At 38.9% G+C, this 19,414-nt stretch overlaps 1 protein-coding gene across 2 annotated transcripts in view; it reads right to left on the reverse strand.

The window, feature by feature from the left end:
* LUC7L2 (LUC7 like 2, pre-mRNA splicing factor) overlaps positions 1–3,946 on the reverse strand; it is a 62,315-nt gene extending 58,369 nt beyond the window's left edge. Inside the window, exon 1 of one of the 2 annotated variants that reach the window (XM_074193580.1) lies at positions 3,571–3,946. Coding sequence is in view for 1 of the 2 variants with exons in the window: in XM_074193579.1 (XP_074049680.1) it covers positions 3,571–3,631 (61 nt within the window). In the remaining variant the exon portion in view is untranslated. The remainder of the gene's footprint in view (positions 1–3,570) is intronic. The other variant, XM_074193579.1, reaches the window with a different exon arrangement.
* Between the last annotated feature and the right edge of the window lie 15,468 nt (positions 3,947–19,414).

Raw genomic sequence — 19,414 nt, forward strand, 5'->3', positions numbered from 1 at the left:
CCATCAATAGAGAATACAAGTATTTTAAATATCAATACAAGTAAAATGTAATTAGAAAGCAAATCTACTGGGGTAAAAATCATAATTATCCTCTTTTATTTGGTTTTGGAATACTACAGACAACTTGCCCCTTCCATTAGTACAAGTACACTTGCACAAAATAACAAAATTAAAACAGGGACTTGCAAAAATCATGATTTTACTGAAGAACAAAAAAAATCACAATGATAAATATAGTAACTATCTTTCAAAGAACTCCAAATACACATGCTACATGTATCATTCAATATTCAGTGTAATAAAGGGAATTATGTTTTTTCCTTTTTTTTTTTAGATTTTTGCAAGGCAAATGGGGTTAAGAGGCCTGTCCAAGGCCATACAGCTAGGTAAGTGACTGAAGTTGGATTTGAACTCAGGTCCTCCTGACTCTAGGGCCAGTGCCCTATCCACTCTGCCACCTAGCCGCCCCCTTTTTTTCCTCATTTTAGATTTTTAAAATTAGAGACAGAAACTGAAAGGTCAAACTTAATCCAAGGTCACAATTAGGGGTCAAATCTGGACTAGAAAACAGGTCTTCTGATTCTCAGCTCAGTGCTCTTTTCACTAGCCTATGATCCCTTTATCAAAAAAGTCAAAATACAGCTGGCCTCCAGTTACACTGGTACATATAAAACCAATGGTTCAATAGATACCCTCATAAGATACCCTGCAGTATGGCAGATGTCATGACCTAGGAATCAAGATTTTTAGTGGCAAACAGGCAGTTGCAAAGGTAGTTTGTCTTTGGCCCTCTTACTTGTTGGAAAGAAATTTCTTTACATTTTCTCCCTTTCTTTCCCCCCTCCCAGAAACCCAATGTCTTCTGCTGCCCATAAAAACTAAATCTACCTTCTTTAAGTGATCCAAACTTCAAAGCATTTCTACCTTCTTCCTCTCAAATCAAAATCCTTTCTCCCAGAAAAACTCAAATAGGTTTTTTGAAATCTGATGACCATATTTAATGATTTCAGATTAAAGTATAAAGGAGCAATCTGCTTCTAGGGTATGTACTTTAAGGACCTACAGTTAACTAATCTCCCAAATTAAATTGGAAGATAGTGGGATGGGAACAAGGTACAGTTTACAATGGCCACAACCCAATCTGTGCTTCTACCATCCAGACTTTTTTAGGAGATTGAACAATATGGTAGAGTTCTCCCCCTTCTTGGGTCCCATTTCCCCAAGGCAGAAAAGCTTTGTAGCAAGTTTGTAGATGGAAGAGGAGCAGACCTCGGCTACTGTTTGCAGACCTTTCTCTCTTGGTAATTTTGTCTCTCTTCCCCACCTTCCAGGGTAATGGTCCCTGTAAATTGCATTTGTTTCCCCCACTATCAATTAAGTTCATAAACTTAATGCCTCCTGATACATGGTTTCAAATTACATAGTGTTTTTCGGGACTACTTCTGATATAACTTCAAATTAACTGCTATAAAGAACAATCCCAATTACTCCAAAGCTTGAACCATAAAATTATCAAAAGATATAAATTCCATACAAAGGACACCTTATGAAATAGTTGTTTTAATGCAAAACTTGCATTAAAAGAAAAAAAAGTTTCAAAGGAAAATGAAACATTTTATTTTTCTTAAAAGTCTGTTTCCGTTATGGTCTAGAGGCATAGTAAAAATTTAAAGATAGGTACCAAGTCAAAATCTACAAATATGGAGCAAAAAAAAGTAAAAAATATACAAATTGAAGTAGGGTTAGAGGCAGCTGCATTTCTACAGAACAAGTCACAGCCATATTAAAATTAGTTCAGGGCTATAGACTTGGGTTTTTTGTTTAATATCTCGTTATATACCTACTTGTCTAAGGAACTTTTTTTTACAAAAGGCAGTGACTTTGAGCCTCCTCCTTAACTTAGGAAAGTACAGAAAGGAAATCCTAACCAGTAAGGGATCCCAAAGTGCAATATCTTGTATGCAACAAATGCTTAACAAATATTGCTAAATTGAAGATTTGCTATGCTTAGCTGAACTTCACGGCTTCATTTATTTTCTAAGTGAGGCCACTGTATTACTTCCCTTATATACTTTATGTTCAAAAAGTAAAACCTTCCTGGCATTGCTTTCAACTGAAAAGCAATAGTTACCAAATAGTATCATTATTTCCATAAACTATCAACAAGGTGATAATTACTACCTAGCAACTAAGAAAGTATTTTGCACTTTTTTCTGCATATAAAACGACAAAAAAAATCCTTCTAGTATATAACACAAAAAAACTCACTTCCTCCCCAATTCCCCGCCTCCAAAAAGAATCTGATACAATTCTTTGTGAGATATATTCTTTTAATGCCTTTCTTTAAATGTAGTTTGCAAAGCTATGAATTTTGTGAGATTAAAAAATAAAAATAATGAATACTGAGCATGTAAAATGGGCAGTGTCCTTTTTAAAAATATTAATAAAATAAATGAAAAACTATGCTATAAAACTATAAATGGGAAATTGCTTTCATCTATCCCCAAATATTTTGCCGTACAGAAATAAAAAAATACAACATTCCCTAATTTCAAATAAAATAATTTAATTTTTACACTATACTCACGATACCTTACTTTCACTTAAATGTGATTAAAGAAGTTGAATACACCTTATTGATAAATGATCCCATTCGAACAAACTAGCGTACATCATCTTTTCGCTTATAAATTAATTTTATCAAATAGGTTTCATTTATTTAGCTTAGTCTTTGTACATAAACTTTTCGCACTAAAAATGCCCTCCCTCTCACCGAGTTCTGTCACTTTGGCACCAAGTTTCCAAATTGCTTCAATTTGGGGCACGTGCAAAATATGCTAATATTAACTGGATAAAGCGGTGCAGCTACTTTTGTCCCTAATTGGTCCGTCCACAAAATGGAGGTCTCTTTGAAAAATTGACCTCAATAATCTGTCACAAAATGGGACCAACCCCCCCCCTTCACGAAACCATGGTTTGGGTCAGATTTTCTCCAAAAATTGATTCTGTGCAAGTCGGCTAGAGAAGTGCCTGGCCAGGGCTCTGCTAAGGTTTCGCCCTACACCTAAGTAAAGAGTCGCTTTCCTTGGGACTAGGGAGCAAAGAAGTTTGTCTCCCAGTCAAAATGCGGGAGGGAAGCTAATTGCGGACCCTGAGGGGGAACGAGCTCCTCACCACAGGGGCCAGCAGCAGTGCCGCCGGGCCACCTCGGGGGCAGCGCCTGGCAGGACCTCGAGCTGCCCAGGCTACTGGAAATCAACAAAAGTGGCCCAGCTCGTCTCTCTACCTGCCGGGCCCGACCCCGCCTGGTGCTATTGGTAGCAGCTCCCGCCAATCGTCGGAATCGCCACCCTCGGGCCCGCCCCCCGGCCCCGGATTGGTGGGGAAGGGAGAGCGGTGGAGCTCGTGCTACCAATCTGCGGCTCCCGTTCCGCCGTCCGGCACACTGGGCAGGTCGGGGCCGAGATGCCGCTGGCTCGCTCGCCTTCCTCCCCTCCCCCTTTCCCCATGCACTCCCCAGCTCCGCCCGGATCCCTCACCCCCGGCCCCGGGGCTCTGGCTGCGGCTTACCGTCCCGAGAAGTGCCCATCAGCTGGTCCAGCATAGCACGCATCTGGGCCTGCGCCGACATGGCGGCGGCGGCAGTGGCGGCGGCGTAGTGAGCGAGCGATCGGGCGGGGAGAGGGCAGAGTCGGGGCCTGGGCCGGACCGCCGGGGGCCGGGGGGCGGGGGAGGGGAAGGGGAGGGCGAGGAGATGATGCCGCCGCTTCCTCCGGGCGTGCGGTGAGGGGGCAGGGGACCGGGGCACGGACGGAGCCCGGGCGGCGGCTTCTCCTCACGCCGATGTGCCGGAGCAGAAGGCGGCCCCCTCTCCCGGCCCTGGCTCTGTCACACTCGGTCCGGCTCCCGCAATGGAAGCGGCACGGGCCAAACGGGAAGGCGCCGCCGCCGCCGCCACCCTACAAAAGCCGTCAACCCTCCCCCCCCAGGAGCTGACGCCGCCGCTCGCCGCCACCGCCGCCGCCTACGGGAGCGCGCACGCTGCTCGCGCTCACTCGTTTCCCGCGGGGTCTCCACCAACCGGCGTCCAACCGCAGCCCCTCCGCCCGCCCCCGCCGGGGAGGCGTTCCACGCTAACGGCTCTGGGGCGCGCGCCCGCGGCTTCCCCTGCCCTCGCGCAGCTCTCGCGAGGGTTCCGGTTTGCGCGGACTGGGGCAGGCGCTGCCCTCGGGGCTCGTTTCCTCCTCCGACCCCGGAGGACTTCGTGGCTTTCTGGCCCCGGGCTCTGGCCGCTCCGCTCGAGTCTTAACCAAGGAGCGCGTGCCGGGGCTTAGCCCGAGTGCAGAGTAAGTAAAGCCCCGCCGGCCCGCTTGGACCGGGCCTAGCCCCGGGGATGCCGCTGGACTAACAGCTCCCGGCGGGTCCGGAGACCCAGAGGCTTCGGCTCCCTCGCGAGCCGGGCCCGGAGTGGAGGCCTAGGGAGCCCTGGCCCGGGGCGGGCGGCCGGGGCTCGGCTCGGCTACTGTGTAACCCTGTGGGGAAGTGTTACAAACTAACTGGAGAGTAGCCGCGGAGGTTGCGGGGGCGAAGCGGCGAGACCACCGCGGAGAAAGGCCTGCCGGAAACTTGTAGCGGCGGGTGAGGGGGGCGGCGGAGAAATGTGGAGTTGTTGCGAACTATCTTGGCGTGTCACTAAAAAAAAAAAGCAAAATTAAATTAAAAAGAAACATACCGGTTGAACTAAAACTAAATCGTTAAATAGGAAAGTATATATGAAGATACACATTGAAAATAAATTCAAAAAACTATATTGTGAATGACTTTGACTGTCCTTTAAAATCAGATTTTTCTTCTCTCTCTTTTTTTTTTAATCAAACACTGCTCTTTTCATCTTTGTCACTTTTGTTGTTCTCCAAGCCAGACAGGGGAAGTATGACTAGTATTTGATCCAATATGCTACACAATAGCTCCATTCTCTGCTCCCTTTGCAACTCTAACCCTGCTCCTGGCTGCTCCATTCACCCTGACTAATCTTGTTATTATCAAAGTTATTTTGTTGACGTTCATTAAAAATCTATGTTCTGGGACTGCAGAATATAGAAAATGAGAGTTGATAAATTTAGACAAGATTGCCAAAAATTAAGTCAGCAAAAGTGTCTTGAGAAAAATTTTTTTTTTCCAGTATGTCTTTGTATCACTAGTGCCTACTCCCTACGCATAGCAGACACTTAAATGTTTGTTACATTTAATTGAAACAGTAAGAACAATTCCAGTTAACAAAGGTAGCTAGATGGTACAGGGGATAGAGCTAATGGACCTCCAGTCAGGAAGACCTTGAATTCAAACGTAGCTTCAGATATGTGACTCAGTTTGATAATCTGCAAAATTAAAGTAGTAGCACCTACTTCCTCAAGTGACTGTGAGGCTCACATATATTTGTACATCACTTTGTTAGCAATTATGAAATACAGTTTGCCTATAAATGCAATAAACACTCAGCCAGACTATCATTCTACTACCAGAGAAACGTTAGAGAGTGCCTGAGCTAGCCTAAAAGGATAAATTGGATTAAGAGACAGCAGGAAATTCCAGAAGACAAAATACCCTCATAGGGAAGGAGGAAAGTGTGTATCACCTGTGGTTTTGATTGCACTTAGTAAATCCTCCTGATAGTAGGGAAAGGCCAAAATGGAAAGGATGACCTTTGTCAGATTGGAGAAAGGGACCACTGAAGCTTTTTGAAAAGAGAGTGCTAGGGCAGCTAGTGGATAGATAGAACACTGGCCCTGGAGGAGAACCTAAATTCAAATCCAGCCTCAGACACTTAATAATTAGCTAGCTGTGTGACCTTGGGCAAGTCACTTAACCCCATTGCCTTAAAAAAGTACTATGGGGAAAGGAATGGAAAAGGAGAGATGTGGAGAAAAAAGCAGAAAAGTAGGGATTGGACATGGTAACTTTAATAAACTTGGAAAGCCAATTAGGATTTCGTTTAAATCATTACTTTTTCTGAATTTTTTTTTGGTTATTCCAAGGCAATAGGGTTAAGTGACTTGCCCAAGGGTCACACAACTAGATAATTTTTAACTGTCTGAGGCTGGATTTGAATCAGGTCTTCCTGACCCCAAGGCCAGTGCTATCCACCTAGCTGCCCCAGATGTCCCCATTTTCAAGGATTGTAGTCTGTTGGAAGATAATAAGTATGCAAGTAACCAGTGAATAGAACCCTGGGCTTGGAGTCTAGAAGACCTAACTTCAAATGTGCTCTCAGATACTTAACTAGTTGTGACTTTGGGTAAATCACTTCATCTCTACCTCCATTTTTATAAAACAAGATAAAAGCACCTACATTTTCAGGGTGGTTTGGAGGATCAAATTATATTTTACATATCTGTAGAGCCCTTAAGCATGGGAGCTGGCACATGGTAGGTATTCCTTACTATTACTGAAATTATTAAACACATACAAAATAAATACAAGGTAATTTTAGGAAGACAGAGGCGTTAGCATATGGGAAGATCAGAAATGGCTTTCATGAACTTATAGGGAGGCTGGGGATTGTGAGAAATATAAATGAGGGAGTACAGCCATGGGGGACAGCCCGAGTGATGGTTTTGTGTAGAGAATACCACTAAAGGCCAGACTGGCTGGCCTCACATTTGTACAGGATAAGCATGCATCTGCATTAAGGCTGGAAAGTTTATTCTGTAAAAATATCACTTTGACAGCTCTACAAAGGATGGATTGGAGAGGAAAGAGACTAGAGATTATTGTCAAGTAAAGGCAGAAATAATGAAGACAAATTTTAGTGAGTGGGACTTAGGAATGAAGAGAAAGGGATGGATATGAGAAATATGGATACAGAGTCAACAAGATCACTCTTGAATTATAAATCTGGGTGACCAGAAGTATATGTTATCTTCAATAAAAATTGGGAAGACAAGAAGAGGGGTGGGTTTGTGGAAAAGGATAATCTGTATACCCATCTACAACCAGAAATGGCAAAAGCAGCTACACAGGCCATTACCTCCAAGAACAAAAACATGTAAGTTCATCTTTTTTTCTTCACTGAAAAAAAGTGTATTTTCTGATCAGCTCAAAAAAAAGTCTGTTATTACTCATCTTCAGACATTTATTAAGTGCCTATGTGAAAGTATACTAAGAATATGAAGGATGAAGGGTGAGATCTTCCTATCAGCCATCATGGTCCAAGGAGAAGGAATTTCCTGAGTACACTGAATCAAAGCATTATTTATCAAGGCAGGTTCTGGGGGAAGGGAATACTGGGGCACATTTCTAGTAAACATATTTTGGGGTCCACACCTGGGGACTTGGTCCATCCCTAGGTGTTTACCTTAAGACACCTGGGGAAAATTAATTATACTCAGAATCTGAGGATGTTTTACCAAAACTCGAGATCATTGGTTTCAGTCTTGTAAAACCCTTGGACCTGTGCCATTATTGTGAGACTATAAGAAGTCTTTCTTAGGAAAGTGGGTTTTTTTTTTACCCCTTCAGAGAGGATACTCCGCTGAAGGGACATTCCCAATCGAGACCCTGGAGGCTGTGTTTTGACTCGACTTACTCAGCCAACTAAATTTCCAGGTGTTGCAGCCTCCTCAGATGGGTAATCTTTCTTTTATCTCTTATCTTTCCTTTTTCCTTAATCTATGCTGATATTCTATATATATGTAACTGTGTATCTCTTGGATTATAAGTATATTAATAATATTAGTCTTATGTTAATCTTATAAGTATATTAATCATTAAATACCCAGCTAAAAACATTAAAACAGAATGAACACGTCATTGCGGGGATAGATCCAAGCCAACCAAATTAAAAATCTGCAGTTTGTAACCCTTTCTGTTACAGTATGCTGATGTGATATGTAAAACATATTGAATATATTCCCTTTTTTAACATTTCATATGCCAAAATAATTTCATTTGGAACTTTTAAAAAGATGTTACTACAGGAATAAATTTTAATAATGTTAAAATTTGTCTATTTTTCCATTTACAGATTTTTATATTAACATTTAAGTTTGGAACTGGTAAATTGATTAATCAAGTTGGGAATCATGGAATAAGTGAGAAAAGTGCTTCAGATTTGAAGATGATGTGAGAACTTTGGCTTCCAATTCCTCTTTCCACTACCTCTCCTCTCAGCCACACCTCTTCTGGTTTCCATAATAACCTAAATCATCACAACAAGTTTAAAACTTAAAAGAATAAGGAATGCTAGCAAATCACCCCCCCCAAATTGTGCTGCTTCCTTCCTAACCCAGATGCCTTTATGTGAGATTTACATTCCCCAAAATGATATGTAAATTAAAAATTAGTAGAAAATCTTAAGTAATTGAATATTTAGACAGCAGACTAACCCCCCCATTAGAGTTGAATTAAAACCCAATAATGTATACTACAATATATTGTTAGTTTTATTATGGGTACCTCTTTTTTCTCGGCAGTAGTAAATCCCTTAAAGTCAAAATTCATGTGATATATGTAAATGTCATTGTAGTTTTCACTATACTGATAAGAGTGTTTTATATTAGGTTAGCATTTTTTACACAGTACCTCTCTCCCTTTCTTCTGATAAACTTTGCCAATAAAGAGTTGAATAGTCCAGGGGCAAGGTGACAAGAGTTGGCCATGGTTAGACTGGTTTTTTGGGGGACAGCATTGATTATTGACTCCCTCGTTCTGAACATCATACAAAGGAATTAGTGCAACCAAAGATCAGTTGCCATATCACACTGCTGACTCTTTTTATGTAGTCCTATATGTATTTAGTACTTAGAGGATTTATAGCTGGAAGGAACTTTAGAGATCACTGGACCAAACATTTTGTTTTATAAAGCCCTGAGACCCAGACACAAGAAGTGACTTGCCCAAAGTCACAGATACTACATAGCAAAGCTAGGATTTGAATACAGATCATTTGGCATCAAACCAGGACTCATTCCAATGAAATGAATATTTTTTTCTCTTCTAAACATTGAACTAGATGCTTTCCCTCTTCTCATTCTATCTTATACTATTCTGAGTGTACAATAGAAATTCCCTCAGCCCCTGAAATCTCAGGCTCTCATTCCAGAACCTCTGTTTTAAGATCAAGTGGTTCTTTTATTTTATGTAAGCTCCTTGAGGGCAAGTATTTCATTATGAAGCAGGCAATGTTGATATCTATATCTATATATCTTTAGCTCTCTCTCTATATGTGTGTATGTGTGTGTGTGTATAGCCTGTGTCCACCCAAGCATTACTTCTCTATTTCATTTTCTGATCCTTTAAACCAACTTCAAAAATAAAAGATTTTTCTCAACACTAACCATTATAATTTATATTTTAGAGCATATGCTTCATCTCCAGCACTATTCCCAGTATTAACAAAGTATTTCCTTTCTCTTTTCCCTTTCTATAGATTCTTTTCCCCCACCCTTCAAACACACTTCAGATTTCCCCAACTTAAAAACAAACATAACTTTTCCTTAGAGCCAGTTACTTTTTCTGTGATTTATGTTTGTTCTTTTGTTTCTAAACTCCTCAAATGTGCTGACCCCATTGTTTTATTTCTTGTAGTCCAACTTTGGCCACCACAATTTTGTAGAAACTATTCCTAGATACTTAAAAAAAAAATTTTCACTGATAAATGCAATGGAGTCTGCTCACTCCACATTTTCCTTACTCTCCAATGTCAGAACCTGGATCTGAACTTATGTTCCTGACTCCAGGGCTAGTGTTCTGTCCATTGTACCACTAAGCTGCCCCATTCCTTTATATTTGCTTCTCTATAACACAACTCTATTCCTTTATATTTGTTTCTCTATAACACAAGCAAACAAAAAATAAATAACAAAAAAAAACTTTTTGCTTTTTCCAGGTAGATAAACTTTGGTAGGGATAAAATGGGTTCATTTTGACTTAGCAGGTGTAGTCTAATTTAGCAAGCTGAGAAACTTATTGTTTTATCCAGCAAAGATTATTAGGTTCAAGGGAGCTAATCTTTTTCTTTTGGCTTTGTTTTTTAGGGGTTTTTTGCAAGGCAAATGGGGTTAAGTGGCTCGCCCAAGGCCACACAGCTAGGTAATTATTGTCTGAGACTGTATTTGAACCCAGGTACTCCTGACTCCAGAGCTGGTGCTTTATCCACTGCGCCACCTAGCCGCCCCACAGGAGCTAATCTTAAATAAATGAACAAGGTTGTGATTAAAAATAGTTAATTTACTGAGAGATTTATTCTGAGAACTAGAACTAGTCACCTGAAGAGGGCACTCCATAGGAAACTGAATTATTGATCAGAAGGCTATTTGCCAAGTATAAAATTAGAACAAAGAGGTCAAAGTACAATGAAGTATTTCTCTTCATTTTAGGCAAATTTCTATCTAAATAACTTATACCTGATTAATAATTAAAAGTAAAAATTCATCATTGTCAAGGTAAATGAATACTCACCAGTTGTCTTTTTTATAGACTATAGGTAGATCAATTTTTATTATATCCCCTGATGAAAGACACGCTTATCACACTGATCACAATTTAGTTGTCTTCCTGAAGTGATGTGGGAGACCGAAGATGATGTAATATAATGGATAGAGACCTGAGGCATCAAATTTGAGTTAAGTACCAGTTCTGACACTACTAGTCATATTCATGATGTCAAAACCAAATTTTAATTCCTGTCATAATAGGATCTTTGTATTTGATCAATATTTTTTTTATGCGATAATAGGGGAGGAAATCCACAAGGAAACTTTTGCTGCTGATATTCATTCTGTGTCCTTGTGGCTAACTAGTGTTGAATGTATGGCATACTACATCAGCACTGTGCCAAACACTAGGGATGCTCTGCCCCTGAGGAAAGGACATTTCACTACTTGATGCCTCTGACAATTTATTTTGTATTTTCTTATGCCTCAATGGTCATCAAATCAATATTGGAAAACAAGGAAGCCATTCTCCTAATAGTTGTTAATGCCAAATACTTTTCCAGATTACAGCAATACCTGCTGCTTCAGGTTGCAAACTAGAAAACACAGAAATTTTTTGAAATCTTCTTTTAAAGTGATACTAATATATCTAGCCATTCCAGTCATAAAAAGGTACTGTATCATAGGCACTAAACTTTATAATAATCATAAACAATGAAATTTAAATTTCATATTTAGACTACATTATAAATGCCACATAACTGATTTTCCAAGTAAATAGTAAAATACTAATATTACTGACTGGATACTTGGATGTTGAGATTCAGATCTGTAAAGATTCTTAGAGTATCAAGTTCATTCTATATGTTTTATTAAAAAAACTCCATTTATATTATACTTTTCTCCTAAAGCGATCTATAAATTCTAGTGATTAATATGGACATAGTTATAAATTTAATATACTCAATTAAAAATACAACTCCCATGTGACTATTAAAACAGTTCTTTAAAAAAAGTATACATTGAGAAAAGGTAAGTAAATCCAAATACTATTTAGAAGGTAATTTAGAAATAAAAGGGATCTTAGAGATCATTTAATCTAATTTCCTTATTTGAGGATAGGAGAGTAAAATATTGTCAGTGGGACAGCAGGAACTAATTACAAAGCTAGTACTTTTTCTACTGTATCATCCTATGATCTAGGTAACATCCTGTATGTCTTATCTTAATAGATGTTAAAATTTGATGATTTTTCTATGAGAAGATATGTATATGTATGTATAAGAGAAGATATGAATAAGAAAGAAAATTTGCATCATCTTCAACTGAGAATTATGTAATTTACAACTTGAGGATTTTATTGTTATTCCCCAAACAAAATGGTTCCAAGGTGTTGCTTTGTCTAGTTATGATTGGATATGAAGATTAAACTAGGTTCTGAAATTGACTTTACTGTCCTTCAGATTTTTGGTCCCTCCAAAGCCCATCCTTCAAAAAGGAAATATAAGTAACGAAATTCATAACAGGTTCGGTGGTACTGAATTGCAACTTAATATAATGTGGAGCTTTCATAATCATATGTATCACATTAAAATCAGATAATAGTTACAATGTTGGTAGGAGTATACTTGAAACAATGCTTATAAAGTCAATTCAATATAATATGTATTCGTTGGGTGCTTTTTTATAGGCAAGGAATGATGATAGCTGGCTAGATGCTGTAGTGGATTAGAAAAAAATTTAGAATATAGTTGCTGATATTAGTGAAACACTCTAGTGTAAAGGGCACACACACACACACACACACACACACACACACACACACACACACGTAATATCATTCCTCAATTGTTTTACTTCCTTGCTCAGGAACTCTAAAATTCTTTTTATCTGACTATAACCTCCTATGATTATATTTATCCCCATGTCTTATTCTTCCTAAATCTTTGTTGTCACTGTGACAGCCAGTCCTTTCACCCTTTAGTATTCTGCCAATAAATCCCTGCTCAGTCATTTTAGAGCAGCTAAGGTGGTGCAGTGGATAGAGCACTGGCCCTGAAGTCAATAGGAACTGAGTTCAAATCCAACTTTAGACACTTGCCATTTACTAGCTGTGTGACTTTGGGCAAGTCACTAAACCCTGCTTGCCTCATATCTATTAGGGACTGTTGTGTGTGGGAGTACTGTTCACTTGGGGAAAGGTTAAGGGAGTCCAGAAAGGGACTCAACATACATCCAGGGCCAACTGCAATCATCCTGAACCATATCAGTTCACTGGTCCCAGATGGCTCTGGAGGAGAAAGTGAGGCTGGTGACATTGCACAGCATCTCCTCACTCAAATCCAATTCAAGTAAAAATCATGGCATCACTTCCCAGAGATTGTGGTCTTTTTCAAGAATGAAAACAGAGTTTCCAGCCAAGATGGCAGAGAGAAGACAGACACTGTGAGAGTGCTCTCTTTCCCCTCAGAAATAACATGAGAGAAACCTCTTAATAAAAATCTGATCAACAAAACCCAGAAAGAGAACCTAGGAGAAGATCACCTACTAAGAAGGTATGTCTCAGGGGACAGTGGGTAAACCAGGAAAGGAGAACAGAGGATTAGCACTAGGAATAACAGCTGGGGACAGGAGCTGGGGGAGGCCAAAGGGTCAGCCTCAGCCGTGGAGACTTCGGTGAGTGGTGGGTTCAACATCCAACTTTAGCTGTGGAGTCTTTGGCCAGGGGGAGAAGAGCTACGGGAGGGTGAGTTCCAGCACAGAGTTTCAGAACATGCCTGGAGAACAACCAGCAGGGCCCGGGACCTGAGCTCCATACTTTGGCAGAACCCTTTGCTCAGAACAAACAATAAACAACCCCCCACCCCCACCCCCTCAGGGTAGCAGAGCTCACTCAACAGAAGAGATTAACTCCCTCCCTCAGGGCCCTGTCCAGTTTTCAAGTTCAACTCAGACCCTGCTGCTGAGAACCTCACTCCAGAGAAAGCAACCAGCATCCTCCAATGACTGGCCCTTGGAATTACTAAGCCAATGAACAAAGCCTCTAGAATCCTCAAAAGCAAACCTCGGAGAGCCAGCTCCCCTCTCCCCCCAAACACAAGATGAAAAAAGGCCAGAGTAAAGGGGGGCCCCAAGGAGAAATACTTAGAAGAGACAGATCCTAACCCAGAGAGATCTAGCAGTTCTAAGGAGATTATGAATTGGTGTCCAGCCCAGAAAGACTTCCTTGAAGAAATCAGGAAGGAGTTTAAAAATCAATTGGAAAAATTGGCAAAAGAAACTCAAGAGAAAATTAACATCATGCAGCATCCTTGGAAAAAACAATTGGACAAATACAAAATGAGAATAACTCAGATCTTCAATGGGGCAAATGCAAAAAGAAAATGATTCTCTCAAACCCTCAATTGAGCAATTGCAAAAAGGAAATGATTCACTCAAAACTACTTCTGGGGGGGCGGCTAGGTGGCACAGTGGATACAGCACCGGCCCTGGAGTCAGGAGTACCTGGGTTCAAATCCAGTCTCAGACACTTAATAATTACCTAGCTGTGTGGCCTTGGGCAAGCCACTTAACCCCACTGCCTTGCAAAAAAAAAATACTAAAAGAAAAAAAAAGAAAACTACATTTGGGAAAATAGAAAAGTCCTTGGAAAATAAAATGGATCAATTGGAAAAGGAGTTGCAAAAGATGAAGAAAAATCTTTTAAAAAAAGAATGGAATTGGTGGAAACTAATGACTTCATGAGACAACAAGATTGTGTTAAAACCAAAAGATTGAAAAAATAGGAAAAAATATAAAATACCTCATCAGCAAAACCACTGACCTTGAAAATCGATGGAGAAGGGAGAATCTGGGAATTATTGGCCTTCCTGAGAACAATGAAGAGGAAAAAAAGCCTGGACTTAATATTGCAGGATTTAGTGATGGAAAGTTGCCCTGATATCATGGAACCAGAGGGCAAAATAGTTACTGAAAGAATACATTGATCCCCTCCAGAAAGTGATCCTAAATGAAAACACCAAGGAACATTGTGGCCAAATTCCAGGACTATCAGATAAAAGAAAAAATCCTGCAAGCAGCCAGAAAGAAAAAAATTTAAATAACAAGGAGTCACAATAAGGATTACCTACAACCTGGCCACAGCAAAATTAAGGGATTGAAGGGCCTGAAAGGAGATATTCTGAAGAGCAAGGGAGCTTGGCATGCATCCAAGAATCTACTACCCAGCAAACCTGAACATTCTCTTCCAGGGAAAAAGATGGACATTTAATGAAATGGGGAGACTTCTAAGATTTCATAATGAAAAGACCAGAACTAAATAGAAAATTTGGACATCAGGAGACTCAAGAGACACATGAAAAGGCAGAAAAAAAGCAAGACTGTTATACAATAAGATGAAACTGGCTATATACCCACTTGGGAGAAAGAGTCTCATAACTTTTGAGAATTGTTAACTCTCTTAGAGAAAATGTACATAGCCAGAAGTGATGGACACTCATAACTTTTCTGTGACTCAGACAGAATGATTTAAAAACAATACCTCCTTAAAAAAGGGGCCAGTAAGGAGAAGGGAGGTAAATCTCATTACATCAAGAGATACAGAACTATTGTAATTGAGGGGAAGAAGGAAGGAGGTGAGAACCAAGAAACTCATTTGAGGGGTGGCTAGGTGGCGCAGTGGATAAAGCCCTGGAGTCAGGAGTACCTGAGTTCAAATCCAGCCTCAGACACTTAATAATTACCTAGCTGTGTGGCCTTGGGCAAGCCACTTAACCCCATTTGCCTTGCAAAAAAAAACAACCTAAAAAAACTCATTTGAAGCAGAGAGATACATATAGAATAAAGGTAAAAGGTTGTAGCAAAATATATTTAGCTTCAACTGAAGTGAAAAAGCAGGGGTAGCAATCCTTATCTCAGACAAAGCAGCTGCAAAAATAGATAGCATTAAAAGGGATAAGAAAGAAAACTATATCCTCCTAAAAGGTAACATAGACAATGAAGCAATTGCAATACTAAATATGTATACACCCAATCATATAGTATCCAAATTATTAGAGGAGAAGTTGAAAGTGCTACAGAAAGACATAGCAAAATTCTACTAGTGGGAGACCTCAACCTCCCACTCTCAAATAAATTGAATCATAAACAAGAAGGAAGTTAAGGAGGTAAACAGATTGTTAGAAAACCTAGATATGATAGACTTATGGAGGAAATTGAGTTTTTGTGTATGTGCCATGTATTGCAGGAAAGGAATATACTTTTTTTTCCCTGCAATACATGGCACATACACAAAAACTGACTATGTACTAGGGCATAAAAACTTAATGATCAATTGCAGAAAGGCAGAAATAGTGAACACATCTTTCTCAGATCATAATGCAATAAAACCCATAGGCAATACTGGGCCAGGTAGAGATAGACCCAGAACTCATTGGAAACTAAATAACCTCATTTTAAAGAATGAGTGGATCAAGCAACAAATTATAGAAAGAATTATTTCATCCTAGATAATGACAATAATGATACAACATAGCAAAACCTATGAGATACACTCAAGGCAGCTGTCAGGGGATACATCATATCTTTAAATGGTTACATGAATAAATTAGAGAAAGAAGAAATCAATGAACTAAATATGCAATTAAAAGATGAGAGAAAGAACAAATTAACCCCCCCAATTAAATACCAAATTAGAAATTCTAAAAATTTAAGGAGAAATTAAAATCAAAAGCAAGAAAACTAAAGAACTAATAAATAAAACCAAGAGCTGGTTTTATGAAAAAAACAATAAAACTGATAAACCTCTGGTCAATTTGATTAAAAAAAAGAAGAAAACCAAATTGCTAGTATCATAAATGAAAAAAGGTGAACTCACCACCAATGAGAGGAAAATTAAAGTAATAATTTGTAATTATTTTGCCCAACTCTATGTCAATAAATTTGACAATCTTAGTGAAATGGATGAATATTTAAAAATATATAAGTTGCCCATATTAAATACCTAAGTAACCCTATTTCAGAAAAAGAAATTCAACAAGCCAATTATTGAACTCCCTAAGAAAAATCTCACATGAATTCTATCAAACATTTAAGGAACAATTGGTTCCAATTCTATATAAACTCTTTGGAAAAATAGGTGAAGATGGAACTCTGCCTAACTCTTTCTATGACACCAATATGGTGCTGATATCTAAACCAGGAAGAAGTAAAACAGAAATAAAATTATAGACCTATCTCTCTGATGAATATAGATACAAAAATCTTAAATAAAATCTTAGCAAAACGATTACAACAAGTTATCAATGGGATAATACATTATGATCAAGTAGAATTTATCCTAGGAATGCAGGGTTGGTTCAATATTAGGAAAACTGTTAGTATAATTAATTATATCAATAACATACCTATCAGAAATTATGTAATCATATCAAAAGATGGTGAAAAAATTTTTGATAAAATACAGCACCCATTCCTACTAAAAACACTAGAGAGTGTAGGAATAAATGGTTTGTTCCTTAGAATAATAAGCAGTATCTATATGAAACCATCAACAAGCATTATATATATATATATATGTATATATATATATATATATATGTACATATATAGATATATGTATGTATATATATATATATATATATATGTATATATATATATATATATAAAATGGATAGGTTTGAGGCATTCCCAATAAAACCAGGGGTGAAACAAGGAGGCCCATTATCACCACTTTTATTCAATATTGTATTAGAAACGTTAGCCTCAGCAATAAGAGAAGAAAAAGAAATTGAAGGAATTAGAATAGGGAAGGAGGAGACAACACTCTCACTCTTTGCAGATGAAATGATGGCATACCTAGAGAATCCCCAAAAGTCATCTAAAAAACTACTAGAAATAATTAGCAAGATATAAAATAAACCCTCATAAATCCTCAACATTTCTATATATGAATAGCAAGATACAGCAGAAAGAGCTAGAAAGAGAAATCCCCTTCAAAGTAACTTCAGGCAATATAAAATACCCGGGACTCTATTTGCCAAGGCAGATTCAGAAACTTTTTGAAAACAATTACAAAACATTTCTCACACAAATTAAATCAGATTTCTCTTACTCCCAGTACATTTCCCTTTCACCCATTGACTCCATTTTTACAATATATATTATAGCTTCAAATTCAACTCTCTCTTGTGCATTGTCTACATATGCTCCTTCTAATTTGATGGTAATAGTCTTTGGTCTTTGTTCAAAGTCCATAATTCTTTCTCTGGATACAGATGGTATTCTCCGTTGCAGATAGCTCAAAATTGTCCCTGGTTGTTGCACTGATGGAATGAGCAAGTCCATCAGAGTTGATCATCACCCCCATATTGCTGTTAGGGTATACAATGTTTTTCTGATTCTGCTCATCTCGCTCAGCATCAGTTCATGCAAATCTTTCCAGGCTTCCTTGAATTCCCATCCCTCCTGGTTTCTAATAGAACAAGTGTTCCATGACATACATATACCACAGTTTGTTAAGCCATTCCCCAATTGAAGGACATTCACTTAATTTCCAATTGTTTGCCACCACAAAGAGGGCTGCTATAAATATTTTTATGTTTTAACCTTTTTATGTTTTAACCTTTTTCATAATCTCTTCAGGGTATAGACCCAGTAGTGGTATTGTTGGATCAAAGGGTATGCATATTTTTGTTGCCCTTTGGGCATAATCCCAAATTACTCTCCAGAAAAGTTAGATGAGTTTACAGCTCCACCAACAATGTATTAGTGTCCCAGATCCCCCCCCACCATCCCTTCCAACAATGATCACTGTCCTTTCTGGTCATATTGGCCAGTCTGAGAAATGTGAGGTGGTATCTCTGAGATACTTTAATTTGCATTTCTCTAATAAGTAATGATTTGGAGCAATTTTTCATATGACTATGGATTGCTAACTCATTTAAGTAGTTTTTTGGGTAGGGCACTAAACATGTAGTTTAGTTTTGGTAAATTGTCATTTTTATTATATTAGCTGGGCGTAAGAGAAAGGAGAGGTAGAATAGGCTAAGATATTTCATGTAAAAGAGTCAAGAAATAGCTTTTGCAATGGTATGGAAGGGAGGAAGGTGAGGGGGATTGAGGGAGGCTTCATTCTGATTGAAATGGCTCAGCAAGGAAACAGTATATATACTCAATAGGACATAGAAATCTAGGAGAAAAAGGAGAGAAAGGGGACAGGGGAGGCAAGGGGGGATGTGGATGATAGAGGAGAGGATAGGATATAGGAGAGGATAGTCAGATATAAAACATTTTCCTTTTTTTACTTTTTGCAAGGTGGTGGGATTGGGTGACCTGTTCGGGACCATGGGGCCGGGTGGTTGCTGGGTCTATAGGGTGGGACATAGGATCCCAAGCCTCTTCTTGGCCCCAGGGCTGGTGCTCTGTCCACTGTGCCACTCAGCTGCCCATTTTAGAAGAGGGACAGAGTGAAAGGAGAAAGAACATATAATAGATGGCAGTGGAGAGGAATGGATGGAGGGAATTTTACAATCAGCAACAGCAACTGTGGAAAAATATGGAAGTAACTTCTATGATGAACTTATGATAAAGAATGTAATCCACCAGAGACAGCTGATGGTATAAGAACACACTGAAACACATTTTTTTCTCTTTCTTTCACTTTATTTCTCATGCGGTTTTATATTTTTGTGGGGGGAGGGGGTATTATGTTTACCCTTAAAACAAGAATATTTTAGTGATGTGTAAATAAAATAAATTTTTAAAAAAATAAAGATTAAAAAAGTATGTCTTAGACAATGAATGCCATCAAGTCTAGAGAAAGAATAGATTTGAAAGGGAAAAGTCTGAGTTCAGATCTGAATATAAAGTTTGAGGATATGCTGAATAAAAAAAATCCTTATCAGTATACCAAATATAGCACAAGTCTTTAGTTTTCATCTTAAACAGATTTAAGCAAAATGATAAAATTCCATGTTAACAAT

The sequence above is a fragment of the Macrotis lagotis genome, chromosome 7 (assembly GCF_037893015.1).
Source record: "Macrotis lagotis isolate mMagLag1 chromosome 7, bilby.v1.9.chrom.fasta, whole genome shotgun sequence".
Lineage (NCBI taxonomy): Eukaryota > Metazoa > Chordata > Mammalia > Peramelemorphia > Peramelidae > Macrotis > Macrotis lagotis.